Consider the following 18,828-nt stretch of genomic DNA (forward strand, 5'->3'; position numbering starts at 1 on the left):
TTACCGTTTCACTTTCTAGTCTGAAACTAGGTCTCTCATGGGCACAGTTATTATGGGTCAGCTTCTCGGAGGGTGATCGTCCCACTGAATGAGAGACAGAGAGCAGGCAGCCTGGGACACATGGGGCCTGGAAGACCAGGGCTGACCCTGGCAGGATGGCCTGGACACTGCTCCACAGCAGCCTCTGGCCTACGGATGGTGACCACTGCCACCCTCAAATGGGGCACAGGGGCTGACAAAGAAGCATGCACTTGGGGACAACAAGACAGGGTGTCTGACCTTGAGAGGGCCCACTGCTGCCCCCCAGGGCCCCGGGGGAGAGGGCTGCCCCTCTGGAGCAGGTGCTACAGGTTGGCCTGGGGACCTGGCTGGGCCAAGCACGCCTGGCAGGAGCCCCACCTTATAGCACAACACGTCCTCTTTGAGACCCGGCCTGTGACACACTCAGATCCCACTGCACTGGAAGATTCCATCAACTAGCTGACTCGGCCTCCATGGTCTCATGTGAAACTGTGTGGCTGCATCCTCCAGTCCCCGCCTCGGTGTCACTTCCTGTACTCGTGGTGGGAAGGGACTGTGCCAAGGCCAAGCCAACAAACGCCCAAAGGACTCTGCATAGAGAAATAGTTAGCCTAGTTAAAAATAGCGTGTTCCCATGATACCTGCTCAAAGTCCATTCAAGGGAGATGGCACCCGGTGCTTTGGGGGGTCTTTGTAAAAGGGGAATGATGACATCTGTCAAGGTCAAGTTGGCTCTTGAACTTGTTTTTCTCCATCTCTCCCTGCCATACCTCATCTACCTGACACTCCTGGTCTACACTGGCCGCTGTGTCACCACAGGCATGGCGCCTTCCCCTGACAGATCTGCAAAGAAAGAACCCTATATTGGTTCCACAAGTGCTTCAAGAGAGGGAAGTCAACGGGCCGAAGGCCCCTCTGCAGGGGTGGGTGGGTAGGGGTCAAGAAAGGATCCTCAGAGGTGTGACATCTGAGCCGGCCTCCATGGCAGACTCTGCCCTCCCTGCTACCCAGGCCAATCTATGGATCCTGCCCAGCACCCCCTTCAGGTCCAGGGCCTGCCGCCACCCTGGTCTGGCCCCCCTGAGCCCAGATGCTTCCTGTCTCTGCCTGACAAACCACACCATGCCTTCCTACTCTTTTTGGCTTTAATAAGCTGGACTACGGGCTCCAGAGAAACAGCAAGTAATACTTAAAGGCAAAAGCACGAGCTTTTGGCCAACCACGTTTCATGACATATTCTTATTTCAGCTCCTCTGGCTGCTGAAATTCGGTTCAGGAGGAAAGCCACGCCCATGGGCAGATCTTTTGGAAAGGAGATGCCTCCCTCACTGTCAAGTAGGTACACAGGGGCTTTCACCGACTCAAATTATACAGAATGAGAGTAGCGTTCACAGCTAGTGTTTGTGGAGTGCGATGCAGCCTGTATGAGCTCGTTTAACCACACAAAAACACCGAGGGGTACTATGGTTACCCCTGTTAAACAGCTGACATAACGGAAGTGCAGGAAGATTAAGGAACTTCTCTTGGGCCACACTGTTAGAATGTGACAAAGCTGGGACCTGAACCCAGGCAGGCTAGCTCTCACGCCGGGCTCTGAACCCCTGTGCCGTACTATCACTCAAGCTGTAGGCGCTTCTGTAGACTCCACAAACATCCAATCTTAGTATCGCCCAGCCCTGGATCTGCTCTTAATTTGCAGTGTAGCCTGGGGCCGGTCACCAAGAGCAGTCTCCCCAGCAGTAAAAAGAGAAATTGTCCACTTCAGCACCTATCGTGAGAACGAACGCATCAGGTAGGACCTATGAGGTTTTCAATTTCTTTGTAAAGGTTATTATATTCATGCCAAATACTAAGAGTTCTCGAGAGGGCCTTGAGCTACTCATGGGGCCAAAATGTAGTGTGTGCTGCTAAAAGAAGGGAGAGAAGGCAGAATAAAGAACAAAGACCTAAGCCCCCAACAGAATGTGCTACTTCCTCTCTTGCACTGTTAGTTTGAATCCCAGTTACAGCGAGTAAAGATACTGGAGAAATCTTAGTACTGGAGAAAGCGTCGTACATTTAAGAGTACCCTCTGTAAGCACACAGATGTGTAGGGAAGGGAGAACATCTAAATATTTCATTAGGTCGTTCTTCAAAGAAAAAAGCCGGTCTTAATTTGAAAAGCATTTTTTAGAAAAACGATCAAGTAAATAAAATGCAATGAATAGGTAAAAGAGCCTTCTCACTTGACTACAGCAAGGCTTTGTTCCTGCCAATCATTCTATGGACAGGAAGAAAATTGATACTTCAGATGAAAGAGATCCATTTCCAAAGATCAGCGTTTGAAAGAGGAAGGGTATCTGGATGCTAGTTCATTGGCTTAATTGTCTTACCCAGAGTAGCAATAGAGATCAAGGGCCCCTCCTCAAGACAGGTTTTGCCGCGGGAAAACGAGCCGTGCCGAGGTGAAACCCTGCCCGATGTGTCTGTGCCCTGGGCCGCCCTCGACCCCAGAGCCCCCCCCCGCCAGACTGATGCCGAAAGCAGACAGATACACGGACACAGGATGCCTGTCTCTGGAATGAACCCCTGCGACTCCATCCCATTCATTCTGCACCTCTCTGCCAACAGAGGCACAAACTGGAAAACATGCTTCTAACCAGTAAAAGAGGAGACACAAGCAATTTCCCCTCCAAATCTCATCCAACAGATGGACGCTTGAAAAGATGGGAGAGAGAAAAAACGCCGAAGGTTCAGAATTCAGCAGTGCAAGTCGCCGGAGGGAAGCCAGAGCTCACCTCTTTCCCTCGATTCCAACCCTCTCTGCCATCCTTCTGGCTCCTCATGCAGAATGGGATGAAGCCTTTTCTCACAGTAAACAGGCATGTAAGCCCGAAGACAGTTAAAAGAAAGATCCAACTTCGGGCCCTTCTTTGAACTTCAGAGGAGCCTTTTTCGCCTCTGAACAATGTCGTTAGCCAGCCTCGTTGTGACGAATACTTCTGGATCAAACTTTAGAGCTGTTAAAACAACTTAAAATGTAGTCACAATCCGTAAGACATAACCCACTGCACTGCATAATTGATGTCCTCCTTCCAAGCCCACAGTCGATATGACGTGCCTCTGCTATTTCATTTTTTTTTTTTTAACGTTTATTTATTTTTGAGACAAGGAGAGACACAGCATGAACGGGGAAGGGTCAGAGAGAGAGGGAGACACAGAATCTGAAACAGGCTCCAGGCTCTGAGCTGTCAGCACAGAGCCCGACGTGGGGGTCGAACTCACAGAGCGAGAGATCATGACCTGAGCCGAAGTCGGACGCTTAACCGACTGAGCCACCCAGGCGCCCCTGCTATTTCATAATAGAACGCGCTTTTCCAACAGCTCAGCCATTCTCCCTGCGTCTTTCCCACTAATGCACTGCCGTGGAACAGAAGTACAGCAGTACTTCTAACACTGTTAATGTCACTTCAGATTTCTGATGTTTCAGAAAACATTAGATCATGGAGAAACCCCTTCAAGACAGCCTGTGTACGGGGGCGCCTGGGTGGCTCAGTCGTTAAGTGGCCAAGTCTTGATTTTGGCTCAGGTCATGATCTCATGGTTCGTGAGATTGAGCCCCATGTCGGGCTCTGCACTAACAGCGTGGAGCCTGCTTGGGATTCTCTCTCCCTCTCTCTCTCTGCCCCTCCCCTGCTCACATGCCCACGTGTATGCTCTCTCTCTCTCTCCCCAAATAAATAAACATTAAGAAAAAAAAAAAAGATAGCCTGAGTATGAAACTGTTAGCCAGAAGCCATCTTGACTGCACTGGGGGTTTTCATGTCTTATGATCCTTCCACAGAAGACAAGCCTCAGCCACAGTCCTTGGGCAAATGGCCTAGCCTAACCCATCACCTCCAACCTCCTCTCTTCCCAGCCATCTTCCCCTCTCGTTGGGGAGATCCACCAATGGTTTCTTACCACTACTTCCTCTGGGGGAGGTGGTGAAACTTACCACCTTCCCCAGTCTTCAGGCTGCCCTCCTTGGAATGACTGATGGCTTCTGTCCCTTTCTAGGCCTTGTCTTGGGAACTTCAACATTCAAGAGGATGGCCCCTATGTTTTCTCTTCTCTGAGCATCAGCTCTGGAATATCACTGCCTCTGTTGCACAAAGACTTGCTTTAGGTGAAGGCTGACCCCTGACACCATCTCTCCTCCTGCCCCCTGCAGAGGTGCAGGCTCTGGCTCACCAGTGCCTCTGTTAAGCCCCTCCTCCCCTGGTTCCTCTCAGGCTCACAGCCCTCTTCAGAGCCCTGTGTCCTTCCCTCCATGTGCTGTCCACTCTGGGAGCCCTGGGCAGCACCGTCCCCCTCCCCCCAGCCTTTGTTCCATGCCTTTTCTCAACCTGTCAAGTGGTTTAGAAGAAGACCTGAGCATCCTGGTAATATGATCTAGGATACATTTATTTCTTAGCAATACTTTCCCCTCCTCGCCTTATCAGCTCCTCTCCGTATCACCTTCCTGGCTCCCTGCCATGCTCATTCATCTCCTGAAAGTTCTTGTTCTTTTCATCCTCCAATCTCACGCATTGCCCCCATGAGCCCAGGCTGATGTTATCAGATGTTGAGCAGATGTCCCTGTTTGCAGAGCCTGTCCCTGTCCTGGTAATTCCGTCCTTGGCTACCTTGAGTCTCTATGCCTGCCCTTGGCCTGAGCAGTGCTGCCCAGCTGCCCCCAGCCCACTGACAGCCCTGTTTCCCTCCCCCCACCCCCACCCCCCCACTCCAGGTCACAGGACAACTGATGTGGAGAAGGGTGCTCTGTGTTTCATTAATTCATCTTGGGTCCTGGGGATGAAAGATGTCATGGAAATGTATGTAAATGTATTCACTTATGCAAAATGATATGAAAATATGTCTTTAGATTTTCTGGGAAAAGTCTGAACATTCTATGAATTCCTCCCCTTGTCAACAACATTACTTTGTAATGCCTTATCCCTTCAGCTCCCTGCTCCCTTAATACCTGCCCACACTCAGCTCTCTGCCTCCCTTATCTTGTGCCAAATCATTATTAACGGTAAACACATTATTTCTCTTCTCCCTTCTCTCTATATGTGAATTTAAACATATAGATGAAGGCTGAAACGATTAGAAAAGTGTTAATTTTCACTGGGTGTAATTTACTTTTCTTTTGTCGAGTCTGACCTTCTATTAACTTTAGTGAATACCATCTGCCTCCAAGTCATTACTGCTTTTCTAACAATATTAACGTGTTTGCATTTCTGCTTAAATCGTCCCTGTCCTCCGAGCCGGACAATCTGGCACATGCTATTGCTAACAAGCCCTAGAAGCTAACCAATCCTTGTTCTTCACGAAACAGGCAGAGCTTCTGACCGTTGGGTTCTTCGCACTCTCCATCTGCCACCTGGGCTCCACCTGTAACAGACGTGGCTTCCTTCCTTCAGAAGAGCTCCCTCCGACTGTCCCTCCGGCTCCCCTCCTTCCTCTCCAAGCCTGACTGCTGGCGTGGACGCACTTTCCACCCTCTGGTTTTTTCTATGACCCACAATCGGCCTGCAGCCGGCTCTTTCCCTGGGAACCCCTGTGGTTGACTCTCGTGGTTGGCTCTCCGGCGGTCTCCAGTGCTCGTGCTCTTCAAACTCCTCATTGTGATCTTCTGAGCCTCGCCCTGGCCTGACCCAAGCCCTCACTTGCACACTCCTTGCCCCGAGTGTCAGAACCGTCATCTTGGCTGTTTCTACCCTGCTTCCAGCACAGAAGTCTCGAGCTCCTGGCTCCTCCCTGGGACTCGGCCTGGTAAGAGGCCTCTGACCTCTCTGTTGACCCCTTCCCCTCAACTTAGGGGCCTGCAAATCAGTCTGGTTTCTATGAGGGCAGAGGCAAGGACCTACTGTGCCTTAATAAAGAGATTTCGGTTCTGTGTTTAATTTGTGTCTGGTGTTAGTATTGACCCCATTTATACATCTGAGGACACTGAGGCACAAAGAGGGTGACTTACCCATGGTCCCCAAACCAGTGAGGGACAGAGCTGGGATTCTAATCTCACACCTTTTCTGGCCTGGAGCCTCATCCTTAGCTTCTATTGCAAAGGCCGCCTCCTTCCCTTATTATGCTCCAAGCCATAGAAACACAGCTTTTCTGTGCATCCTGGGGCCGGAGGGCCTGGGGGTCCTGGGGGTCCTGGGGGCCGCCCCCCCCGCCCCCCCCTCCCAGACACCAGGAGATCCAGCAGCACCAGCGGGAAGGGAATCTGCCAGCTGTGAGATGGACCGTGGGGGGTAGTCTGGAGAACACAGGCCATGGTGCATCATTTACAAGGTCACCAAGAAGGAACCATCCACTCTGTCCTTTGGAACTCACACCAAGTATAGTCATTGAGCAGCATTTTGGACTCCAAGAATCAAGACCTAAACTTTGTAGGCCTGCTGGCCTCAACCTGCCTCTAGTCTGCGTAGTTTCTGCATATGTCAGGATGCACTGAGAAAAGTCTTAAGGGTTTATGATTACTATTTTCTACTGGCAAGAATGCCTTTGAGCCAGACAAGGCTCAAACATTGCTGGTGATGGCCTGGCCTCACCTGGGTCCCGCTCACCAGCTCCCCTCACCAGGCCTGAGGCTACTCCTTTTGAAAGGCGAGCATCTGACATTTGTTGGAGAGCTCGGGTGACTCAAAAAGCTCCAAAGGTGAAACAGAAAACGTTCCTGGTGCGATCTTCCTACTCGATCTTTTGTCTCATGTTCCCCTTGGGGATGAACAAGAAATGCTTGTCTGAATAATTCATAGGCCCCGAGGTAGAAACATGCTGCTTCTTTTCAATAAAAAGGCTGGGTACACGGTGTTGATTATACCTCTTCTGCAATGCTCTACCAAAAAGCACAGAGCTCTGAGAAGCTCTGTACCAAATCCCTCTTACAACAGGGAGACAAAAATGAAAAGCCATGTAATATTTTTAATCAAGCAGACTAATGCTTGGATAATATGGAAAATTACTTATAAAGCTGTACCAAGCTATAAAATGTTCATAAAGGGAAGGTGAAAAAAAATCAAGTAGCTGTAATTATAAGGTCTGATTTATTTTTATTTTTTTTAATGTTTATTTATTTTTGAGAGAGAGAGACAGACAGAACACAAGTGGGGGAGGAGCAGAGAGAGAGAGGGAGACACAGAATCCGAAGCAGGCTCCAGGCTCCGAGCTGTCAGCACAGAGCCTGACATGGGGGTTTGAACTCACGAATGGTGAGATCATGACCTGAGCCGAAGTCGGATCCTTAACCGACTGAGCCACCCAGGCGCCCCAGTCTGATTTGTTTTTAAAACAGAAAACTAGTAGTTAGTTATTTTTGAAACTGCTGAAGCCCTTCTACATCTTGCAATATCACTAAGAGATGTCGCAAGAGAACTAAGGCTTTGGGATCCTTTGGAGAACATTTTATTTCTTAGGTACTAAACCATAGCCTCCTAGCGTTGGAGGAGGTTCCCAGCCTATTTAGTTGCTTGTTTTCATTTTACAGAAAGGAAACGGGGGGCAGACAGCTTAGGGTCTTTCTTTTTGTGAGCTTAGGCAGGCTCACAAGTTAAAGAGTGAGCAACTGACACCACAGGGTCCGGAACGCTGTTCCCAGACTTCCTGGTCCACTGCTCACTCTTTGTATCACACACTGACCACTGATTACGGACACCAGGCTCCCAAGGGCTGCGGACACGAAGGCCACCTCAGTTTCACCACAAGTCTCCTCTGTCCCGTGGCTCACGAAATCACAGATATCCCACCACTAAGTATGAAGCGCGAATCCCAAACGTCAGCCTGGCATGCAGGCCCAGAGAAGCAGTATGGCTTTTTGTCAGCAACTCAGACTTTGGTTAGCTTTTGAGTTTCCATTCAGACTCACGGGAGAATAACAGGAGATCAGCGGCTTTGTGGGGCAGTTGTGCTCAATGCGTGTGCCTAACACAGTAATGCCACCAATGCGAACCCCGCGGAGGGATCAGTCTGCTCCCCCACTCCACTGAAAACGAGGTGGAGGGACAGCCGACTCCAGGCAAGGCAGGGAGAGGAGCAGCCAGGCAGCCCCCAGGCTTCGGGCGCACATGCATTTCTGGGGAGCCACCACACCACACGCAGTGTGCAAACTGGGTGACTTAGCTGGGTCCTCTCGGTACCAGAGGGCCCATCCCGCCCTCCTCTGACAGGATGCCCCTGTTAGCCAGTAGCCTTGGAGACAAGCTGGAGTCTCCCAGGGTGGGGATACCCTCCAGAGGTGGCAGCACAGAGACCAAGGTGACAGTGGCAGTGCCCAGGAGACTAGTGACTCATGCCTGCCCCTTGCGCGGAACAGGACCGCTGGGCAGGGCTGCCAGGGCTGTGCACCACCAACTCCCAGGGGCTCCATAAACCACACAGAAATGGCGCCGCTGGCTCTGTGCTGTGTGACAGCCTGGCAGGCTAACCACATGGGCCTCCGAACCGGAGGACACCCGCCAGTCGTTCCGAGGGGAGCCCGGGCCCGGGAGCGGGGTCCCGGCCTGGCTCTGAGACTCACCAGTCGCTGCATGCTCTTCACGTGGGTGGGACTGATGGATAAGGCTTCTTCATACCACCGCCGGGCCTCGTCGAGGTTTCCCCGGAGCTCGGCAACCTGGCCACGCATGTACAGGACGTTATGGGACATCGGGAAGAGGTTGGCGGCTTCCTGAGTACAGGCCGTGGCTTCTGCAGGCTTCCCAATGCCAATGTAGACTTCAGCTGTGGGGGGGAGAGCAGAAGACAGATGCTTTACTGGTTTGCTGCCCTTCTGAGGCCCTGCGAACGGCTGTGACTCTAGGTGGGGACACTTACATCCCCCCCACGGGAGTTTGGCAGGGGCCCATCTGGAATCCGCAGGGCCCAGAGCCAGCCAGTCCCCCAGCCTGAGTCGAAACAGCTGCAGTGACGGCCCTTCCCGCCCTCCGTTACACCGGGACTCGAGTCTCTCTGGCTGCAGGGCCTTGGAAGGTACACGAGTCGCCACCAGCCAGAGGGGAGTGAGGCCTGCCTGGCGCCACCCCCCCACCCCCACCCTCAGGGCTGACCTAGGGCACCTTGGTGTCCGGGGCACCTGCCCTCGGCTCTGACAACCACAAAGAAAGGGCCGGAACGAGCTGAAGGCCAAGAAAACCAGAGGCACACGGCCCCTCAAGGGGGCAGCTCTGCCCTCCGGCCTGTTTTCCTGATGCCAAAAAGCATACAGAGGGAGCGGACTGTGGCTGCCATGTTCACGGGCATGAAATAAAACGGCGGGTCCATCAGACCCTGCCCCCCTCCGACCAGTAAAAGCTACTGCGCCCTGGAGACCATTAACTGTATGACACCGACAAAGCCCTTTGAAAACCAAGCTGTCACTTTCAAAAAGGCAGGAAAACGACCTTTCCTGCAACGTCAGGCCTCAGCTCTCGCAGGTGGAGTCCCGAATCGCTTTGCGGCCCCTGCCTCCCAAAGGGCCCATCGCGCACCGCCGCCCACCTGTCTCTCGGGCACACTCAAGTGCCCTCTTCTCCTGAGGCCTGTGACCCCAGCACCACCTTCTTCCCGGCGCTGGGCAGGTGTCTCCAAAGACTTCAGACCCCTCTCCTCTCTCCTCACCGTATCTGTCAGGACTACTGCCCAGAGTCCTACTCGGCTGGCCGCTGTGCCCTGGGGCCTACTGACTGCTTCTACCTCCAAGGCAGCCCCCGGCTCATCGGCTCCTGCCTGGACCCCCACCCCCTCACCCCTGGTGGTCAGCGACATCTGCACCCATGCCCCCCAAGTTACACATACAGTAAAATGTTATGTGCATTACAATGCAGGCCAAAGTAGAAGGAGTAGAACACAACACAAAAGAAATAGAAAAGTCCTAGTATTTTCCTTGTGCACTTCACGAGCTGTGTACTGGAGGCCACTTTGGAACTGCCCTGACCAGGGCAGGCCCTCCTTGGGCCCCTCACCTGCTGCCTGCCACACCTGTCTGTCCCACACAGCCACTGCCAGGTCAGCTTCCTGAGGCAGAGCTCGGGGCCGGTCCTCCCACCTGCAGAAAAGCGCCCCTTCCTGAAGACGTGCTGCTTCTGTTCAGCCCTCACGCCCTTCAGCCTTCCTTCCAGCAGCCTCCCAGGGAGGCCTTCCCTGACCGTCCTGCTTAGCCTGCTGCTCCCCACGTACTCAGCATGACCCTGTTCCATGCTGTTTTCTTGTCCTCCATAATTTCGACCAACAGGTTCCTCTCGTTGGTTTCCTGTGCTGTCTGTGTGTCCCCTGCAGAACGTAAGCCATCAGCACACGAGCACAGGGACTGTGTGCGTGTTGTGCACCGCTGTGTCCCCGGGGATGGGAACAGCACCTGGCCCAGTCAGAGCTCAGGGAAGAGTCGCCGAGCGAATGAATGAATGAATGAGTAACAGTAACAACAATAGTAGCTAACATTCATTAAGCATGTGCCTTATGCCAGGAAGTGCCCTCATTTCTCCTTCATCGGCACACGATGCCATAGGTACTATTATTTTATCCCCATTGTACAGATGAGGAAACTGAGGTACAGAGAGGCTGAACAACTTGTCCAAGGTTTCAGGGCAAGCTGGAGGCAGAGCCTGGTTTGGGCCTCTACAGAGAACAGTGGCCCTGACCCCACATAACATCCAGATCCCTCGATGACTGGCTCCACGGCCCTTACGAACCTGTGTCTCTACTGCTCCCCGACACCCTAAGCTCTGGTGAGCCGCTGCTGTTTCCACACACGTGTCCAGTCTTCTGCCCCTTCCTGTGGTGCCATTCTCCCCCCACTGAGGCCTGCTCAATAGCCATCATCCCTGGCAGCCAGCTCTTCCCCTCAGAGGGGAGCCCGGCCTCTGCGGTCTCTGATGGCTGCGGCCCTAGATGTGTTTCAGTGAAGGGTCTGGGGTCCGCTCGCGGACAGCACACTTTCTGTCTCCCCACCTGCAGCTTTGGGCCCAGAGGCTGGAAAAGGGCAGGTGTGGGTCACACACTTGGGGTGTGTTCATGTTGACTACTTTTTGACCTCAACCAGCCTGATGGCCCCTCTCCTCGAGCCCCCTCTCTTTCCCAGGGATGGTCACCAACCACTGACTCCTCAGGCAGGGACAGAGCCCTGGGGAAAGCGGGCCCCGCACTGCCCATCTGTTCTTCCGATCTGTGGGTGCCCTCTTCGACAGGGAGCACAGACATGACGGGCTGGCGCAGGGGTCCCTCAGACGTGGAAACTCGGGCCACTGAAATCCAGCCGAGCCCTGACGGTAGCAGTGCCAGCACCGTGCCTGTCTCCCGTCCTCTGGAGGTTCAGCTCACCGGGTAGTTACTGAGCTCCTATGACACACAGGGACTCTGCAGAACAAGGGTGAAAGTCTGTCCCCGGTGAAAGTCTGCCCCTCCTGGGAAGGACACGGCAGGGCTGTCTGATGTCTCTCACCATGCAATTCCCTCCCGGCTCTAGCCAGCCGGCTGCGTGCCCACTGCGGTTTCAGGTTACTTGAGTGTGCCAGTGACTCGGGAGAGCTGTACAGAACGTTCCTCCCACTGTATGCTTGGCTCCTGACTTGCTCCCATTTTGGGGGTGGGCTTGTGTACATTTCTGAGGTCCCCAGGGCCTAGAGCTGACTGGGTGGGTGACACACTGGGCCTCTGTCATCTAAATCACTATGAAAAAAGACCAGCTTGGGAGTGGGGACCGAATGCTTCTAGAATTTTTATAACAAGAATCAAGGTGGGGCGGGGGGGGGGGGGCGGGCTTAAACACCAGCATCACAATGTACCCATCAGCCCTGTTCTAGGAAGGTTCTCCGTAGGACCATGTATCTTCATGACCACCGTGTTGTCATCAGCCACGTGTCTGATGCTATTGCTTCCTTCCTGAGGAATCGATTGGAAGACAGAGACTCAGCTGAGTCATGATCATGACAGTGGGAGAAAGAATCTAGGCCTCCAAGGATTTCTTTTCAGTGGTGCAGAAGTTACAGGAGGAAACCTATGTCACTGGCAAGGCCTGTGCTCCTCACATAGGTGGGGCAGACAGATGCATGGCCTGGCTGTTCCTAAATGCATCCATTTGAAGCTCAAATGGAAGGACACGGGGCAGATATCCTGTGGTGATTTTCAAACCATTGCCTCCAAAGGAGCCTCTTTTTCCAAAGGGATCTTAAGAGTGGCAGCTGGCCTCCCTCTTGGTTTGGTCCCCCTTCCGGCCTCTGAGGCACCTCTGGGGACCTCAGGGCTCTAGGGTCCTCAGTTTTGTAAGCCAGTGTCACGAGAACACGGAGGGTTCAGTTCCTGTACCTGGGCCGAGTGTGTGGCTGGGGCAACGCAGTCAACTTCTCTGGGCCCGTTCACCTGTCAGCTGGGGCCCGAGGCTGGCCCACAGCTCTCCCTGGACAGCGGTAAGGGTCAACCAGGGTGGTGGGAACTGGGGAGGATGGAGCTTCGTGGAGCCCTGCCGCCTCCCAGATGGCCACGAAGAAACAAGAGTACGGGGAGCTGAAGCCACCTGGGAGACCCGTCAGCATATTTGGGCATAGTTTGGGCCGATCGGTATTATTTGGGGGTGCGGGGCCAGCCTTCTGTTTACCACGGCTCCTGTGAGACAGTGGCTTGGAATAGTCATTCCCCCTTTATGAGGAAATCACGTCTTCTTGGGGTGCAGTCTTAGGCTCCAGGAGCAAGACCTTAGTGGACGAATTGGGGAGGAAGAGGGAAGGATTACAGAGGCCTCCCTGCATCCCTGAAATCCCCAGAGGGGTCCTCTTGCCTAGACAACACAGCTGGCCTTCTAGAATGTAACGAGTCCCTGTAGGTATTTACTCTGAGCTTATGACGCTTGGGAAGCCTTCCTTCCTGGGGGTCCTCAGCTCAAACAAGGCCCAGTGCCTTCCTGGATGAGGGGTTCACAAGTGTCCATCCCTCAGTCCACAGGGCTGCAGCTCCCGCCTTTGTGGCTCCAGGTGGCTTCCATAAATAAGCTCTACCGTCCCCTGGAGCACATCATCTTTTCGAGAGGACCCTCCAACCTTTGCTTCTCGTGTCTGCCAGGGGCTCATCTGCCACAGCCATGCACCTGGCCCTTCCCCGCCTGCCCCAGGTCCCATCTGATCAATGCGTTTGGGAGAGGGCCTTGGGCGTGCTCACGGTGGCCCTTCAGAGCCCCCTCCACCCCAGGCCTTGTCTCTCGGATGCCTGAGTTCTTGGCTTGCTCTCGCAGGCACGTCGCGGGGCTCTGCCTCTGCCACGGGGAGGCCAGCAGTTTGGGATGGGCGAATTTACCTGAGCCGTGATGTTAGGGAATCTGACCGAGTCCAGATGCCAAGCCACATTCTCAGATTCCACTTCCCTAAGTAAGTGAGCTGGCAGTTTGCTCTCCACTTGCCAGAACTCAGGAGCTAAAGGGTGTTTCGTACTTCCCTAAAGCCTCCAGCATATGACCAGACTTGTTTTCTCCCTCTAAACTATGAGCGACTCCCAGCCACAGCCATCTCTGCATTCCTTAGCACAGGCTCTAGCGTTTAGCAGGTGTTCAAAATGCAGTCTGAAGATTAGTGAATGCTCAGTGAAGGCCAGAGATGGGCCATTTCTGGGGCACAGGCCAATGAAGCAAGTCGAGGGTCAGAGAAGCAACAGCAAACAGTTTCCCTGACCCTTCACCAATGGCTAAATTCAAGTTAAAAAAAAAAAAAAAAAGAACAAAGGGCCTTGTGAGCTTATGTAAGAGATGGTAAGAGTCTGCACCAAAGGAACAGCAAGACAGAATGAAGCTGGCTCCCGGAACTGAGAGCTTATCAGGCCCTACGAGAATGCACTTGAACCGTGCAGGGCAGCCTCTGAGAGGTCACTCTCTGATGGGGTCCCAGGCACAGAGATTCTGTGCTGGTTGCTGGCAGCTGACAGCCTCTAACCGGAGGTAAGGGGTTGCTCAGGGTCATGGACACTTTCCACCTTTCTGAGAGCTCACACTGAGCTCTGACAGTCCCCTTTGGAACCACTTGGTTTGTCCTTGTCATTCTGTTGCTGTGGAACATGTTGGAAATAAAATCCCCTCTCTGCTTGCAAACTTCCCATGGTTCCCTACTGCAGGTGAATGTAACCGAATGTTTTTTGTTTTGTTTTAATTTTTATTTTTAGTTTAGAGACAGCGTGCATGAGGGAGAAGAGCACAGAGAGAGAGAGAGAGAGAGAGAGAGAGAGAGAGAGAGAGACTCTCAAGCAGGTTCCATGCTCAGTGCAGAGCCTGACATGGGGCTCAATCCCACGACCCTGGGATCATGACCTGAGCCAAAATCAACAGTCAGATACTCAACCGACTGAGCCACCCAGGTGCCCCTGTAAACCAATTGTTTTTGCTCAGCGTTCAAAATTAGGGCCCTGCGACCTTTCCGACTGCCTCCCGCGATGTTTAGTTTACGGTCTCACCCCCACACCTCTGCTTGTGCTGTTCCTTCTGCCCCAAATGCCCTCCCTGAGTGGCCATCTGTGAAGACTCCTGGCTCTCAGCCCCAGCACACTCCAGCTGCACTTGCCTTCCCTAGACACCCCCAGGGAAGCCACCTCTCACACTCCTGTTCTTCCAGTGCCCTGTGTGTGCTCTGGGAAGCATGCACCCCAGTCCACCTTGTCCCAGGAGAGCCGTGTGTGTGTTCGCTTTCCCACTAGAGGCTGTGGTCCTGGACGGCCAGTCGAGCTGCTCTGCCTTGGCGTTGAACCATGCCTTGCGTGGAGGGCCTTCTGAAATCACTTGCTGAACCATCTATGGGTGTTATCTGAAAGAGCTAAGCTCTGCATGTAAGGCTGAGGACTGTTTCTTCCTCAAGGTGAAGAGCTGTTCCTGGTTGCGGGACCCAGTGTAGATGCACTCACAGTCTCCCACAGGTCTGGTTTCCCCATTCATTCATTCATTCATTCATTCTTCTAACACTTGTCAAGCACCTGCTTCATGTCAGCTGCAACGTTGAGAAGTGGCTTACAACATGCCTTCCCTGGGCTCAGGGTTGTGCATGTTGTGCACTGTGCAAAGGTGCTGGGCAGAGCGGGGCTGAAATCTAGCCTGGATCCTGCTGGCAGGCTGTGTGCCTGCTGCAGGGCTGCATTTGCCCAGAGAGATGCAAAGTGCCTTCTCACAAATGTGCCTTCAGCTAGTTAGTTAGGCCTGTTCTCTGCGGGATAGTCTACCCGGAGGGGACACCTATTTTGGAACTCAGATAAAGGAGCAGCAGTATATGCTGGAGGCAGCTCAAGGGCGGCACCTTGTCTGGGTACTCAGATCTTCCATTCCACCTGAGGTCTGGCCGACAGGGATGCAGGAAAAGACCCGTGTGCCATCAGGTGCTCCCCAATCATACAGGTCAGGCCTGCAGGCAGGCAGGGAGCTAGGCCAGTGGGCCCCCTGACCCTCTAAAACCATTTCCTTTACCCCAAACCCTACTTCCCTGACTTGCGCTTGGAAAACAAACCTTAGCAACTTGGTTCTGGGATAGCTCCTGCACATGGGGGGGCCAAGGAGTCCCCATGGTGAGCACAGGGCATCTTCCGGAAGCATCAGGTGCTCCTAGAGCACAGCACCCGGACCACTGAATTCACTCTTTCATAGCAAAGTCAGCACGAGGGCCTGATGAGTTTCCTGTCACCCTTGCAAGTCATGAAGGCCCAGGGGAGGGCTGCGCCCTTATCACCTCTCCCCAGAACTGTTCTTTACTTTTCCTCCGGGGAAGGTCAGAAGTGAAAGAAGGCAGTGATTTTGTTTGCATGCATCGGTCCTAACCTGAGCTTCTCTGGGCCGAGCCCCAAGCTGGGCCTACAGTCCCCAGGATGAACATAGCCAGGGCCTTTCCTCCATGAAAGCTTGGCCAAATGCCTCTGTCAGGGTCTCAGCTTCCGGATCAACACTTATTTCTGAGTTTCCGAGTGGCTGTGTCAACCTGTCAGGGGGGGAATGCTTCCCCGGGTGGCTTGGTAGGGGTGGCAGGATGGGCTCCTCACCCTCTAGCTGCATCGGAGACACCTGACCCCTCCGGGCCCTGGCCCAGCTGTTCTCCTGATGCCTCAATCCTTCCCCAAAGCCCTCCGCCCCTTTGGCTGACCTTGACTCATCATTCAAAGAGAAAACAGAAGCTGGCAAAGCAGACCTTGAGCCTTCTCTTGCCACCACATTGACAAGCCCTCTGTTGTCCTCTGTGCCTATCCACTCTGCTCCTAACTGAGGGCCAATCCCTCTGCCTGTGCCCTGGACCCCACCACTCTCTTGCTTTCTAGAGGGATTCAGACCCCCACGTATCCTCTCTCTCTTCAGGGCAAGGAAGGTCTCAGTCTTGACGTGATCACTCCCAGCAGCAATCAACATGCTTCTGTGTCAGCCATTTGTGTGAACCCACACTCCTCCCCAGCTACCCCTCATTTCTCCCCTCTGCTGCATAGGGGCCCTTCCTGGAAGGATTAGGTACCCCCTGCCTGTCTTCGTCACCTGCCATCCACCCTGCAGCCACATCAGGAGGCTCCATCTCTGACCCCAAAGCCTCACCTGTCATGGCCGCCGACAACTCCCATCCGCCACGACCAACAAATGCTTCTGTCTGCACCTCTTCAACCTCCCAGCAGCACGTCCTACCAGCCGTATCCTCCTTAATAACAGTGATTTGAGGAGTTCTCAAGCGCTTGCTGCCCACTGAACACTCCCCATGCGTTATGTGGTGTAGCTGTCACAACTGCCCTCATCTTCTGTCGGAGAACACTAGGCTACACCCAGGTGACGCTGGGATTTTCACAAGCCCGACTTCAGAGCCCTTGATCGCGCCGCACAGGCCCCTTGGAAGGAAACCCTTTCAGCTGCCACAGTGCCACCTCTCTTCCCCTCCTGCCTCCCTGACCTCCCCCTCCGTGCCCTCGCTTTGGCTTTTCCCCTCCCGCCGCCCAAATTTTAAATGTGGGAGGGGCTTGGGTCACACGCAGTCCTGTCCCTTTCCCTGCTCCCTGGGCATTCTCTTCCTGGGCCTTCTTATCACACCCCTTGGCCTTAAATCCTCACTCCCAAATGTCTGTTTCTAGCCAAAACCTGACGTGGAGGCTTGACTGTCCAGCTGCCCACGTGCCGTCTTCATTTGCGCATCCTCAGGCACCAGACACTTCCGTGTTCAAACACGACTCTGGTTTCCCTTCCTCCCTGACCCCCATGCATCAGTTCTCAAAGCCCGCTCCCCCGCCATGGCTTCCCATCACAGAGGACAGCGTCACCAGTCACCCGCTGACTCAGGCCCCGAACACAGAACTCTTCCCAGATTCTTCTTTTCTCCTTTTCCCCCAACTTCACACCCACCGGGGAGTCCTATGGATCCTGCTGGACGGTGCGTCTCAGGGCCCACCTCCCTCTGCCTCAGACACCAAGCCGCACCCTCTGTATTCCACTCTTCCTGTTCCCACCCGTCTGACCCTGTCACCCTCCTGCCAGAAGGCCATCGGTAGCTTTTCAATGCTTTTAGGATTAAGTTAAAGATCTTAGCGTGGCTACCAGGGGCCCTGCAGGACTGTGCCTCACCTCGGGCCACGTCGTTTCTTTCTCCTTAGGCTCCAGGCCCAGGGGCCCTGCCATTTCTCCAACACTCTCCGGCACCGTCTGCAGGCCTCCCGGGTGCTGTCCTGTGCCTCCCCGCCCGTGTCCCAACCACCGTCAATCACTCCTCAGGCCTCCGGTCCCATGCCCAGACCTGCTCTGGCTCCCGGCTTGGGGCGACCTCTGTCGTCAGTTCTCATGAGAGAACAACCCTGACCCTTCATAGCACGTGGCACAATGAGAATTAATCCGTAATTGTTTTCTCTCACATCTGTCAACTCCATGAAGGCAGGGACCGTGTCTGTCTTTATGACCACTGCTCTCCTGATCCTCACTCTGACTGTGGCCCATAAACACGTGACGGAAGACGTTGTGCTGAACGCCTGAGCGCCCACCCGGGGTTAGAGCGGGGGTGCTGAATTCTGGCTTCTCCCCTTACTGGCCATGTAACATTAGGCAAGTGACTTGACAGCTGTGTATCCGTTTCTTCATAGGTAAAATGGGATGATTAAGGTGTTTACACCTCATAAGGCAATTAAGGCATATAAAGTCCTTGGAATAAAGTCTGATACCTGGACAGTGCTTGGTAAATGTTAGCTACCTGTAGAATGTAGACCATTTAGTCAAAGCCACTCCGGGCAGGAGCAGGGGCTGGTTTGCTTAATCTAGACTGGCCCTGAATGGGGCTCGCCCGACCCCCAGGTACTGAGCGTTCCCTCCTGCAGGGGCTTTCTGTGCGGTGACCCATACACTACCCGTCTGGGAGCTGGGGGCTATGCCACAGGATGACCCCTCGATCCTGCGGATGCAGCCTTTGGGAGGCTGGGAGGAGCCTGGTAAGGGGGTGGGGGCGGGGTGTAGGCTGGGCCAGGGCCAGGGAATTCGTGAGAGTATCACCGCTTTAAGTTCCCAGCAGAAATCAGAAAATCTGATCTTGCACATCTAAGAATAGCCGCTAGTTTCAACTGTGAGAGCGCCAAAGTGAAAGCTATAATTATTAGTAAGTAACAAGCAGAAATTAACCACCTACCGCAAAGTCATTTTTAGCCGCCATCCCAACGTGGAAATTAAAAGATGGGCAACAAAAAGCTGCCGCCTGGTGTGGCAAAGGCTCTGGTTCAACCTGGAAGGTCTGTGAATGTGTGAGTCTCCGATGGCCAACCATCGGTTTGCCTCCTAAAGAAGTACGGCTCCTAGGGAAATGGGTTTTGCGGTACAATAAGCATCATGTGCTCTAACGGAGCTCCCCTGAGTCTGTCTCATTCCCCAGT

The 18,828-nt window shown here is 53.7% G+C and overlaps 1 protein-coding gene across 6 annotated transcripts in view; it reads right to left on the reverse strand.

Moving 5' to 3' along the window:
- TTC7B (tetratricopeptide repeat domain 7B) overlaps positions 1 to 18,828 on the reverse strand; it is a 253,767-nt gene that overhangs the window by 25,369 nt on the left and 209,570 nt on the right. For all 6 annotated transcript variants that reach the window (XM_053224825.1, XM_053224828.1, XM_053224827.1 and 3 more), the window contains one exon: positions 8,546 to 8,748. In XM_053224825.1, coding sequence (XP_053080800.1) covers positions 8,546 to 8,748 — 203 coding nt within the window. The remainder of the gene's footprint in view (positions 1 to 8,545; positions 8,749 to 18,828) is intronic.

This window comes from Acinonyx jubatus, chromosome B3 (assembly GCF_027475565.1).
Source record: "Acinonyx jubatus isolate Ajub_Pintada_27869175 chromosome B3, VMU_Ajub_asm_v1.0, whole genome shotgun sequence".
In the NCBI taxonomy this organism is placed as follows: domain Eukaryota; kingdom Metazoa; phylum Chordata; class Mammalia; order Carnivora; family Felidae; genus Acinonyx; species Acinonyx jubatus.